Raw genomic sequence first — 13,839 nt, 5'->3', positions numbered from 1 at the left:
GACTGCGTTAAATACTAAAATGTTCAAAGTCCAACCGAGATAGATAAAGGCTTTGATGGAAAGTGGATATTTCCCAGGGACATTACGAGCAATAATCCAGATGTTACACTGTAATGCAGTGAGTGTCGTGGACAGATCAGGAGATGCAGCCAAGCCGCGCCTGATGTAGGCCTTCGCCTTGCCCTCCCATGCTGTTCCGCCATATGGAACCTATCTCTCGGCCCTCCTAATAACCAGCTTTGGATTCCATTTTCACACAGCTCATAGAGCTAAGTGGGGCTGTTTTATGGTCAAGTTAGATAGAAGCCTTTCCAAGATAAACATCCAATTTGAAATTAGGACATACCAAGCCACAAAATTATTTTAGGGCATATTTCACGGAAAGCCTGCCATTTTTCTTAGGCAGTTGCCAGACTGGAGGGTGCCCTTTGATCCCATGTGGACATTACTCCCTTCTTTATAAAAAGGATTTTGAAATAGTTGCAATGTTGAGGGAGGAATATATCTGTCGGAACTTTGAAGCATGGCCTGGGACAGGTCATGCTTTAGCTTGTTGGTTGGCAAGTCAAACTTTAAGAAGAGAAAAGGAAAAAATAGAAGGGAATTGTAGCCAGATATATGAATCAAAATATCATTTTCCTTTTAAAGATAGAAGGTTTCAGCCCGTAGACTTAATAAACTATAAAATGTATGCAGTGTATCCACATCTATAATGCTCAAATATAAATTTATAAACACATATGCAGATATGTTTATATACGTGTTCACTGTGACCACATGTGTTATTTTTTAATAAACATGAAATCACTTAACGTCCTTTCTTTCATAATGTTCCTTTATTGAATATAGTCTATCCACCACCAAACTGGAAATAGAAGTTAAGAAGGAATCGTTTGTGCTCTCCAGAGGAGAGGTATTTTTTTTCTTTTTAAAATGAGATATTTTCTCATGGCCCCTCCCTGCTCTGTCTCGGCACCTCCAAAGCATGTGTGTGTGTATGTGTGCATGCACGTGTGTGCATTTTAAGAGAAGAGCAACGCAGATGTGGAGTTTGAGAGTGTAGACTTCCTGAAACCTGTTTTGCTTCAGGTAGTCATAAAATGATCCAATGCTTGATGTGGTACCTCGACACCATTTATTAAGAGCGGTGGAGTGACGTGTGTTGGATGAGGTAAGCTGGTATATAATTAATATGGTACTGACATACCATTTGTTGTGATAAATTGTGACTAACTGGTGTCCGAGCAAATTGGTGTCTGAATGATCTCGAAGATATATTGAGTAGATGACAGGAATGAATATATAGTGTTAGAAATTCATTGCTTTACTATGGTACTTTCTGCCATTTACATTCTTCAGTCCATTTATTTCTCCTTCAAATAAAGCAGCCTCTGCTTGTACCATATCACTTATTGAGCGGCAAACGTAGATCAACTCCCTGTGGATCGTGTGGGGATCCTCATTCAAACAAACTAACCATAAAAAAGACATGGTGGAGACCTTCAGGGAAATGTGACGAGGTGCTGGGTCTTTAATGATATTAAGGGGGTTATGGTTACTTTTGTTGAGTGTGATTATGGTATGGGGCTCCTGTAAAAACAAGTATGGATTTTGCTTTTAAATATTTCAGCCCGAGAAAAGGAGGGAAGAGAAAGATGAAATCAGATTGGCAAAATGTGGAATCAGGTGGACGAGTGCGTGGAGATTTATATACCGTCCTCCCTGCCTTTGTCTGTTTGAAAATTTACATAATGGAAATTAAAAATAAATATAGTGTGCTTGTGCTCTTTATAATTTAATAATAGGGGATGTTTGCTTTCCTCTGGATTCTGTTTAAGGTGTGTGTGAGTGTGCATGAGTAATACAATTTAGAAAAGGAAAAAAAAATAAGTTAACAGTTACCAAATCTCTACCAGAACCCGGGCCCTGTGCTAAGGACTCTATACCTCCTTCCTCTCCCTGCAGATCTGCAAAGCTCATCTGGCCGGCCGGCTGCTGGCAGGCTGTATCTGGAGCTGTGAATCTCACAGCGGTGTTCGGCTTTTTAGTAGTAGCCCAAGGACTAAAGGGAAGTGTGGACAGATTTGAGTGTGAAGGATAAATTCAAAACCATCATTTCTAAATGCCCAGAGGTGTTTTGTCTCCCTGTAAAAACGATGTCTTGCTCTTCTCTCTCTGTTCCCCAGAATGCCTTTCTTTCTATTAAGATAACTGAAGGTCCAGATGAAGAATTCCTACCACAGAGCACATCTGGGTGGGGAGGACCAGCCAGGGCCAAATCCCAGCGTTGTTCCTAGTCACCCTTCACTGTACCGTTAGAAGCCTTGTGCTTGAGCACCTAAATGTGCTTGCAGGTTTGCAGAACCTGTGAAGACTAGTAGCACTTTGAGCAAACAGGGAATGCTCTTCCTGAGCCCCATGTGGAGAACTGGAATGTCTGTGATCACCAAAGTCCCACTCAAGCATTGTCAGCGAGTTGATACATCCTCTTCCTTCTTTGCCTTAGTCCTCTTTGATACGCAGCCTGCGACTCGCAGAGTCCTTGAAAAAGAACCAACTCTGGAACGGGATTATAAGTATAACCTTGTTGGAAGGGAAGAATGTATCAGGAGGCAATGTGGCAGAGATGTTTGTCCAGTTAAAACTGGGAGACCAGAGGTATAAAAGTAAGGTAAGTTCCATCAATTCCTGAAGAAGCAGCATCCCTTTTGTGATAAAAGGACTGGCAAAAAAATGTTTTCGCTCTGGATTTCACGAGAAGAGGAGAGTTTTATTTGGAGCCCTTGTAACATTTTTAGAAGCATCCCAGACCACAAAAATAATTCCATAGCTGCAGTCCATTGATCTACCTATTTGGTTGCTTAGCATAATTTACTTTAATACAGTTAACTGGTACTAGAGAAAGCTTATGAAATAATAGATTTGGATGCATGATTCATTTTCATTTTGAAAATAAACAAGCTGTGTTTCATAGATTGTAGGAAAGGAATAAATAAATATTTTCAAAATCTGACATAAGTAAAATAGTGTAACATATTTAGATGAAAACATTTGAGAAAAGTAAAAATTTCTCAAAACTGTCTACTTTTTGCTTTTTCTTACTTGTTGGTATTAACGCCAAAAATAGACAGACATTTGATGTGGGTTTTTGTGTGTGTGATTTTGTTTTTAGAGTATTAAGTGATTTTTTTGGAACAAAAGTAACGGCATTTGTAGCTGTCTTTAAAAATCACTCATCTTGTTCTCCTGAAACAAATCCCACTTAAATTTTAATCTTAGTAATTTGGTGTGGTCTTTATTTCAAAAACCACAGTCTCCACACCATGGTAATTAATTCGTTTTACATAACTGTCAGACAGGAATATTTCCTAGGTTTTATGGGTTGGGGGAACTAGGGTACTTGAAAGTTCAGTCACTTGCCCAAAGAAATACGACATAGAAAAAAAAATACAAACCAAACAAAACAGAAGATTTTGAAAACAGACCGGAGGATATTTGCAACTCGGGTTTTCCAGCATAGAGTGGAGACATATGCAGTTGGAAAATGATTTAGGGAGTCAAAGGTGGGCTCTGCTGCACACTTTTAAGTGCAAATCAAACATCAAACGTCATTTACCACACCACAAGGAGTAAAGAATTAAAGCTCACACAGAATCGCTTCTGAGAAATATGAAAAATCAGGGGCGGGTTACAACCGAAATATGCAGACATTTATTTTAACCAGCTAGTTCCCGGCTGTATCTCACAGTGACCGGATCCAGAGCGAACACATCTCTTCACGAAGTTTCTTTTAGCCAGCCAGGGCCAGGCTAAGGATTTATAAGAAAAATTATTCATCGCTAAGCACACTTAGCCCTCTGGGCTAAGGTGAAGTGCAGAATTAGTCCAGGATTCACTACATTGCCCCTTGGGGAGTATCACGTTTAATTTGTGTGGGCGAATATTTTTTTTCCGTGGTTTCTAAATTCTGTGACCTGATATATTAAGTTCAATGTGAAAAACAGCTGAAATGATGCTATGTGATGTTAGGCTACAGCCGACATCCGAGTCATCCCTGTTTCCCTTTGCGGTAGTAGTTTGGCACGAGGATTTCAAGGATTTCATAGTTGACACGGTGTCTTTTAAGCCTGACAGTCCGTGCCCGGCATTCTTGCTCATTTTTATTCACAAATAAACCCTCTGTGTAAATGAAACAAAAGCAAAAATGCTGCTAATTGATCAAACACACGGATCGGAGAACACAGAAACTTGGGGAATTTTTACACCACGCCGGTCCGTTTTGCGGTGTGGCAGCAGTGAGCCTTCCTTAGTCTTTCACACTAGTGACTGAATTCCGGAAACTCGGATTGAAATATGCAGGTTATGGGTTTCTCACATAATGCGTCGGGCAGATGTTAATTAACGCCTCCAACTGCTAATTTATATACTTCTTAAGCCAGCACCAAGTGGATGCGCTAATACAAAAGTTACTTGCATCCACTTAACAAGTCCATAGTATCTTTTGTAAGAAGGAGCAACTATAAATGTCTATTGAGATATGTTTTAGATGTACATAATAGCTATATAATTTATGGCTCCCGGTGGGGTAATTTCTTGTGGGGTTATTCTTTTTAACTTGCTGGAGAAATTACTGAATCTGGGGGTGAGCTAAGAGGGTAGCGATGTTTTGCCAATTCCCAAAACCCCAAGTCCCTTACGTTCTTAAACGGCAAAGTTATGTTTCTGAGGGGGAGGCCCATCGCCCCGAACCTCTGGAGTTTAGCAATGACATGAATGTGTGTAGCTGCTTTAGCGATGAATGGCATTTTGAGAAAGTAAATATCATAACCGCATGTTTTCTAGACACTGTGTAAGAGTGCAAATCCGCAGTGGCGGGAACAGTTTGACTTTCACTACTTCTCTGACAGGATGGGCATTTTGGACATTGAAGTGTGGGGAAAGGACAGCAGAAAGCACGAGGAGCGTCTGGGCACGTGAGTCTGCTCTGCTTTCTAACTCGTGGGAGATGCGTGGGCAGCTCGCCTCTGTGTGGAGCTGCGCAGGGACAATGTCTATATCTGTGTGGGCTTAGAGTAAAAACCTCACATGTCCCCACCCCAGGAGCCATGCGTAAGCTGGACCCTAACCTGGGGAAGTTGTTTTGAGTTGTTTTTTTTTTTAAATTGGTAAATGTCATTTAATATTGATGAAAACAGAAGAAAATCGTATGTGTTGGAAATTCTCTTAAAAAAAAGATACTATGACATCACAGACTGTCTGTGAAATGTTTATGCACGGAGCCCTTGAACAACACGGGTTGAACTTTGTGGGTACATTTATATGCATTGTTTTCTCAGTAAATATAGTGCAATACATGTATTTTCTCTTCCTTAGGATGTTTTAAAAAGCACTTTCCTTTTTCTCTAGCTAACTGTATAGTGGGTATACGGTATATAACACAGATAACATACAAAATATGTGTTGTTTACTCTGTCGGTAAGGCTTCTGGTCAACAGGGGCTATTTAGTAGTTGAGTCTCGGGGGGTGTGAGCAGTTAGACACAGATTTTTGACTGTGCACGGTTGTTAGCACATGTGACCCCTACACTGTTCAATAATCAACTGTGTAAATTTCCAGCATACCCTATACTTCTGGTTTCCCTACTTAGTAAACTACCGTGTAATTTAGTAAGGATATGAGCATAGGTGTCTTGATGGGAAAGTTTTCAATGGCCTTGATGAGCTGTGTGGCAAACTATAATGAAATCTGTTGAGGCGAGGTCTATTTTCTTCCATTTGTTTTTTACTTTGCCCCCTCCCAACTCAAGTGAGGGACTCACCCTTACACAACGAACGATGCTAGGAATATTACAGCTTTCTTACAGGATTGTAGTAATGCCATTAAATGAGACTGTGGCTGGCCCATGGGAAGTGCGATGGAAATCAGGGTGGAAATCAGGTATACATCATCTCTGATCTTTCAAATAGTGCTCCAAGTTGGCAGCATTATTCTCCTTTTGTAGATGACGGAACAGAATGCAAGAGGTTTGCAAATGACTTGGTCTTGGACTTCAGAGCGGGAGTAGAGCCAGGGCTAAGGTTCCATGCTTTCCAAGACCAATTTCTTTCCACCAGATCGCTGCCTTTTGTTCATCCCATATACATACAATTTGTACACACACCTTAAATCTGGAATATAAGCATTTAAAGGGCTCTCAACAGCTGTTTGTCATCTTTTCCAAACCGAGGACCCTGGAACCTTGGGTTCAGAGAGGTGCCTTGGCCTTAACCCTTGGAGAATGGAGAATCTGCTAAAAACTCTAGCATGAAGCCAGAGCAGCTCAACCGTTGCCTTGTCTTCTTGGGGTTCTAATGGAGGGAAAGTCTTCTCACTGAAATCTAAACATTAAAGATGAGTTCTCTAATATAACCCCTTTGTATCACTGACGAAGAAAGGCAGAGGCCCAGGAAGGTGAATGTTCTTCTGTCAGTAAGGAACTTAGAGGTAGAAATGGGACAAGACCCAGCCAACCCAGTACCTTGTACACTGAATACTGAGTGTAGTGTCGGACACACAGAGTTTTTGATCTTCTTTCTGTCGTCACCCCATCCCTCTTTAGCAGCTCTCCTGGGACAGATGGGTGGGGCATTTGGTACCCATGGAACACTCCTCTGGTGTTCTTTAGTGGAGGGGCCATGTCCCACAGGACTGGCATGTAGTGGGAGGTTAGGAAATCCAGCTCTCGGCCACCTGATTCCAGACACCCCTCTCTTTCCCCAGTCACTGTGTGGAAGATACACACGGCACATACACATTCCATCACACATTTCCAGACACGCCCTAAGGAGACAGCATGTCACCAGTTGAGACCTCAACATGTGGCACAGCCCTGGTTGCAGTGCTTCATGTGGCCCTCTTGTCCCCAACACTGTGCGGATCCCACAGCCAGCAGCCATTGCTTTATTGACAGCCTCATGGTTCAGGTTGGTGCTTTCAGATAGCAGACTAGCTCCTGTCACCCTCCAGCTCCTGTGGGGTAGAGGCCTCCCCCTGCTCATTTTCCAGATATTGCCCATTGGATGACTCTAGCCTGGTCTTATCTCTCTCTCCTGCACCTATACAGGGTAACTGAGGCACTTCTGACATTTCCTGCTTCTTCTGACACTTGTCACAGCTGTGATATTACCAGAGCCCTCCCAACACTCATGGTCAGAGCATCAGAAACTTTGTGCTAGCCCAAGGAGCAAGGATTAGTTATGTCAGTGCATAGATGCAGAGAACTCTGGCTCCCAAAGTCCTACCTGAGCAGTGGGAATTTGGGCTTCCAGGAATGAATGGCGACCGTGTTATTTTAGGAGGTGCAAGGAGTTATGCCCTCTCATTTCACACTGTGCTGCCGTGTGGTTCCTTCATACAGTAGGATGTGCTTTTCCAAATGAGTGTTCAGTTTCTTTGGGGCCACAAAAAAGAACTCAAAAGGTCCCTTTCATTCCATGTTTTGTCATTCGAGTATTCGTTTATTTTAGTGATTTCCTGTTTGTGACTTAGCCATGTACTTGTCTTGGGGCTCATGGCATCCTTCCTCTTCACAGATTTTAGAGGATTTTTGGGGGGGTATCCTTTCCCTTTGCCCTCTCCTGAGGTACAAACGATAGCAAAAGTATCTCTCGGGAGCTGACTACACAGCATTACCCTGAAGCCAACTTCCAGGTGGGGTGACAGACCTTCCCTAAAATAACTCCTGCTCCTCAGAGTTAAAGAGGAGGCAGGATCAGCATGGGCACATCACGGACCTGTTAGGCACTGGTCCTCCTGACTTTAAATTTCACACTTATTTCCTTCTCATTTCATTTCCTTCTTGGTGTCATTTGAAGGCTCAATTAGTTCATCTCCCGGGGTTGGGGGTTGAAATATTTTTTTGCATGCGGAAACTCTTTTACAGTGTGAATGAGTCATGAATGTCTCTTAAGACCTGTCTCATATTTTTGTGTTTGGATCACGCCTTGCTGCTAGTACCTGAAAGCCCTCCGTGGCCTCTCTGAGAAAATTCTTTTTGAGATTAATTTTGAGATTTTTCTGTATGGCAACTATAGATCCTGACAATATTTGCAACAAAAATTATGCAATTTAAGAAAGAGAAATATGGATAGTAAAAGCCAGTATGTAAATACACACACACACACACACATATGTCAAGAACAGTGTAGGCAACTTTTGAAACATTTTGTAGAAGTTTGCAGGGAATATCTTCAAGGACATGGTGTAAAGGACATCTATTGACCAAAGGATTGAGCAGTGGCATTGGCATTGGTGGGTTGCTAGCATGGTGGTGGTTCAGATACAGGCCTGCCTGATGGCTAGCCTCTTCAGCCTCCCCTCAGTCACATGGAATGTTCTTTCTTTCTTTTTTTTACATTTTTTATTTATTTATCTTTTTTGAGAGCCAGAGAGAGACAGTGTGAACAGGGGACGGTGAGAGAGAGACAGGGAGACACAGAATCCGAAGCAGGCTCCAGGCTCTGAGCTAGCTGTCGGCACAGAGCCCGACGCGGGGCTCGAACCCACGAACTGTGAGATCATGACCTGAGCCGAAGCCGGATGCTTAACCGACTGAGCCACCCAGGCGCCCCAACACGGAACTTTCTGAAATCCCCTTAGATGAGGCTTCCTCTTCAGTCTTCCACTGAGCTCCAAGTTAGCCCAACGGGGGTTCAAGGCTGGTGAGGTAAAGGTGCTTGAATGGATCCAATGCCCTCCAGACTATGGTACCTACTAACTCCACTCTTTGAATTCACGAGCACAAACAAAACAAAACAAAATGGGAAAAAATGCAAAAAAAAAAAAACCACAAAAAGCAAAAAACCCACCCACAAATCAAACAAGACAAAATAACAGTCTCTGATTTTAAAGTCCGTCAATGGTCCAGAGACAGTGAACTTTTCAGGAGAGTAAGAAATAAGGCCAGGTTGAACCCGCTCCAACTTTTAACCCAAATGGCAAGACTATACATATAGATGATCCCATTGTAAACCCCGGGCCCCTTCAAAATAATCGCTTTGTTTCCTTAAAGCATATTTTATGTTTCAAGGTGATTTTAGAGATTAACTCATCATAGAATATTCTAGGCTTCATTTTGTTTTGAAAAGTTAAGAATGAGAATGTTCAAGTCCATTTGGACTGGGCTGCCTCAGAGTCACCCCCCAACCCCGCAGGGTGCCCTGAAAAGTGGCGCTGACATTCTAGTGGTTTATTAGTGATGCTGAAGCCGTGGAGAACCGGGGCTGGGATTTTTCTCTGGATGAATTGCACTGTGTGTCGTTGATCTGCTTTTACAGCCCGGCTTGACACATTCACCGTTTTCTTCCTGTTCACCCCCTTCCTTAGCCTCTGAGATTTACAGCTTTTAAAACTCCGGCACTCTTTTCTGCCCCTTGCATTTAAGTTAAAAGCTGACCAGTCTGTAATATAAAACACGGAATTATGGTAATGAGTAAGAGGTTAAAAGCTATCATGGCAAGTGAAACTTGAACAGGTCCAGCTGACTGATACGGCAAAATTATGTGTTGAATTAAAACATTAAAATGCTGTGGAATTAATGGAGAAAGACAAGAACAGGAGGTCAGAAACAATGCTAAATCAGCACATTCTACGCCTGTGGGCTAAGGATAGCCTTACTACATATGCCTGTCGGAGGGAGAAAAAAAAACAGTGATTGAGTCTTCGTTTCCTTCAGGTGAGGGGAAACATGGACTTTTCAATCTGAGAAGCACTTAGTAAATATATTTATTTCTGTTCCTTTCTCATGGAGAGGAGGAATTAAACAGTGCATGGTATTTTGTTCCAATGACAACAAAAAAAGACTGTTTTTGTCATTTGGATTTTTCTACTTTGAGCTACGTTGTGCCACTGGCCTTCATTTGTTTGTTTGTTTGCTCTGTTCAATAAAAATGGAGCATGTCATGCACAGGTGGCCTGCAAAGTGCCGAGGATCCGGTGGAAAATGATCCAGTGATGGATGCTGTCCTCAGACACTGTAAAGTTCTGGGGTGGCCACACGTAAGCAGGCAGTGGCTTGGGGATGGAAGGGAACAGCTTCCTGGAAGAACAGAGTCTAAGCTGGAGCCTCTAAACATGGATGGGTTAGCTGGACCAGGAGATGGGAGGAAGAACTTTCCAGGAAGATAGAAGGACATGGGCAAAGGTCAAGAGAGTAGAGAGAAGGTATTCTGAGAAACTTAGAAGGAATAAGCGTGGGTGGTGTCCTGAGATGAGACCAGAGAGCAGAGCAGGAGTGAAGTCAGAAAGCCACCTGATTCCAAAGGAACAATAGCGGCTCCTCTCTGGACACAAATGCACTGAGGGGGGTGGGTAGGAGGGGCTCTGCTCTTTTGTTTCCATAATGTAAAGGTTACAGCAATAGGGATCTTCTTGACCAAACATGTTAAGATCTGATTTTGGAATGAGAATCTCCTGGTGACCTGAGGGCTGGTGTGTGACACCTTTTGAATGACTGTCCAAACACTGTCACTTCTCTTGTGTGTGAAGTCACACATGATGCCACAGGGACTGAAATTTGCCAGTGCTCATTAGTCACATAGATGCTCTGAGCGTGTGTTTTCCACACCATTCCCAACAGATAGAAGAGCAATTTTATAAGCTTTATTGCTTTTTAGTTTTTATTAACAAGTACATCATTGGATACTTTGGCCACAGTTTCTTGGGTGATGGTGAGTTAAACGTTATGCTTTACAAACTATTTTTAGGTCGGTTTCTCTGATGGCTTTGTCAGTGTGTCTGTATTGTCAGCAGCCAACTTTGTAAAACATTTTAAATCCTAACATTAGTGTAATTCACCATGGGCCAAATTATCAACATTTCTCTACATCAGTGGTCCACATACTAGGGCCCATGGGCCAAACCCAGATGTCTTACCTGTTTTTGAATAAAGTTTTATTAGCTACCAGCCTTGTTCATTTGTTTACATTGTCTATTATTGCTTTCACGCTTCAAGGGGAGTTGAGTAGTTTCAGCAGAGACCACATGGCCCATCAACTTCAAATATTTACTTTTTGGCCCTTTATGAAAAAAATAGTTTAGGTGCCTATTATGTGTTGCTTATTAGTTCGTGTGATATTTGAGCAATTCATTCTATGAGAGCTGTTTAGACTGTCTCTCTGAAAACTGGGTTTGTTTTTCAAAGAAAATTTGCATGTAAATTAGTAAGCTAAGCTTTCATAAATGCTACTAAAATGTTACCATTTGTGTAGTTTGGGAAGAATTTAGAGGCTACAAAATGGAAGGGAAACAAATACATAACACTCCTTGTAAAATTCTGGAATTAGACAGTGAGTCCACAATGTTTATAAGAATGAGAAAGAAGGGAAGGCTGGATGGTGTTTTAATTTGCCCAGGAAGCTGGGTGGAATTGATTTCCTAGCATTCCTGGAGGCTTCTGGTGCACCCTGCAAGTAACAGGTTAACTAAACAGATAAAGAACGACTTAGGAACTGGAAAGCTTCCAGAGCATCCAGAGAGAATTAAGAGACCACGTAAACCTTGTAATCTTTTCTCAGGGCAGCATTGGATACCCTTTAGAAAAATGGAAGACACAACCTAAAATCTCCTTTCAAGATTTTTATGTTAAAAATGTATTCGATGAACGTATTTCAGATGTTTTTCTATCTTAAGGAGGTTAGATTTCAGAGTATTTTATTTTTACTTGAACCTTAAAAAAAAGTTCACACAGCTCTACAAGAAAAAAGTATTTTGGGGGTGCCTAGGTGGCTCAGTCGGTTGAGCATCCGGCTTCAGCTCAGGTCATGATCTCGCAGTTCCTGGGTTCGAGCCCCGCGTCAGTCTCAGTGCTGACAGCTAGCTCAGAGCATGGAGCCTGCTTCAGATTCTGTGTCTCCCTCTCTCTCTGACCCTCCTCTGCTCACTCTCTCTCTCAAAAATAAATAAAACATAAAAAATATATAAAAAAATAAAAAAGAGAAAGATGTTTTGCTCACACAATACTTCCCTTTCTTCAGGGGGTTCAAAGAGTATTGTGATAATATCTGAAATTCTGAAAGACAGATTCTTTTTATTGTTTATTTTTTTGAAGTTTTTATTTTAATTCCAGTTAGTTAACATACAGTGTCACTGTAGTTTAGGGTGTACAATACAGTAACTCAGCCCTTCCGCACATCTCCCGGTACTCACCAGGACAAGAGCCCTCCTTAATTCCCATCCCCCCTCCACCTCCCCTCTGGTATCCATCAGTTTATTCTGTGTTATTAGGGGTGTTTATTGATTTGTCTCTCCTACTTTCCCTTTGGTAGTTTATTTTGTGTTTCTTAAATTCCACATATGAGTGAAATCTCATGGTATTTGTCTTTCTCTGACTTCTTTCACTTAGCATTCTACTCTCTAGATCATCCATGTCATTACAAATGGCAAGGTTTCATTCCTTTTTATGGCTTACACACACGCACATGCATGCACACACACACATTATATAATTCACATCACCTTTATTCATCAGTGGATGGACGTTTGAGCTGCTTCCATAATTTGGCTATTGTAGATAATACTACTGTAAACATAGGGGTGTATGCATCTGTTTGCATTAGTTTTATTGTATTCTTTGGGGGAAAATACAGTAATCTGATTGCTGGATCATAAGATAGTTCTATTTGTAACTTTTTGAGGAAGATCCACACTGTTTTCCATAGTGACTATACCAGTTTGCATGAGACAAATCCTCTTTATAATTTTTATTCCTCTCCTACTTTTGCTGATAGTACAGTAACTCCTTCTTTGCTTGGGGTTAATGTAAATAATTCTTCCAGCCTCTGGCTAATCTCCAGAGCTTCTGATTCTCCTTCAGACATGAGGATCTGCTGAGACAGTGTGGACTAGGGTTGGAATAGAGTAAAACAGAAGAGAGGTTCTTGTATGGAATTCATTTCTTCTTAGCCCCAGCTTTCCTCCTTTCTTCCAGAATGTGGAAATAAACGTGGAAGCCAGGTGGGTAGAAGAGAAGAAGAAGGCAATTCAACTGCAGAAAGTTTATAGAAAGCCCTCTTTAGAGGGGGCAGCCTGGCTAGCTCAGTGTAGAGCACATGACCCTCGATCTCAGGGTTTGATGTCAAGCCCCATGTTGGGTGTGGAGTCTACTTTAAAAAAAAAAAAAGTCATCTTTAGAGGGGAGCTAGTTGTTCACCTTAGAGAGAGGGTAGGCGTAAATTAATTTTAAATTCTTAAGGTATCAATTGGCATAATGGGGCAGGGACCCTAAGAGGCTGGGTCGTAACCCATGTGCAAAAGGGTTAGTGTTTAATTATGATTGACACAATGGTGGTCTACCAATTTAATTTGTTCTTTCAAGTCGCTATGGAAGTAAAGCGAACTGAGCATGTAGAATCCATTAAGTGTGTGTAGGAATCCCTAATCTATTGACTGTAGGGCTCTTTTATATAAAATAGGTGTGGCTGTTTTATGCATGTTTTCATGCATGTGCAGTTTCTTCACCATCCAAAGAATCTTTCGAAATGGGGTAGGTGCAGGAGTTATTCAGGGCACAGAAATGACTAAAAAGTTCGTGGAGATGTGGAATTTCTCAGAATGAACCCTGTGTTTACTTTGCATTTTGTCTGCGACGTGATTCAACATTTGTTTAAAATAATAAACCGCTCTATTCCGATGAGTTGTGCATGAAACTGGCAGTGTGAGAAGTTTGCAAAGTTATTGTAAACAGGCTAACATCGCTCACAGCCTTTGTAGATGACATTCCAGAATTAATGTAAGGTTCAGTTGGAATTAGCTAAGAAAAATTTTATTGTTGACTCATGATGCATCATTTTGGACCCCTAATTT

General features: G+C 41.6%; 1 protein-coding gene across 7 annotated transcripts in view; it reads left to right on the top strand.

Annotated features, from left to right (window-relative positions):
- Positions 1 to 13,839, top strand: part of MCTP2 (multiple C2 and transmembrane domain containing 2) — a 244,352-nt gene that overhangs the window by 106,800 nt on the left and 123,713 nt on the right. For 5 of the 7 annotated variants that reach the window (XM_029952127.1, XM_029952125.1, XM_029952126.1 and 2 more), the window contains 2 exons: positions 2,507 to 2,671; positions 4,843 to 4,973. In XM_029952127.1, the coding sequence (XP_029807987.1) occupies positions 2,507 to 2,671; positions 4,843 to 4,973 (296 nt within the window). Of the gene's footprint in view, positions 1 to 1,094; positions 1,172 to 2,506; positions 2,672 to 4,842; positions 4,974 to 13,839 lie in introns of those variants that run through there. The other 2 variants (XM_029952130.1, XM_029952131.1) reach the window with 2 other exon arrangements.

The sequence above is a fragment of the Suricata suricatta genome, chromosome 9 (assembly GCF_006229205.1).
Source record: "Suricata suricatta isolate VVHF042 chromosome 9, meerkat_22Aug2017_6uvM2_HiC, whole genome shotgun sequence".
In the NCBI taxonomy this organism is placed as follows: domain Eukaryota; kingdom Metazoa; phylum Chordata; class Mammalia; order Carnivora; family Herpestidae; genus Suricata; species Suricata suricatta.
Note: the sequence above shows the minus strand (reverse complement) of the source record. Positions and strands in the feature narration are given on the sequence as shown.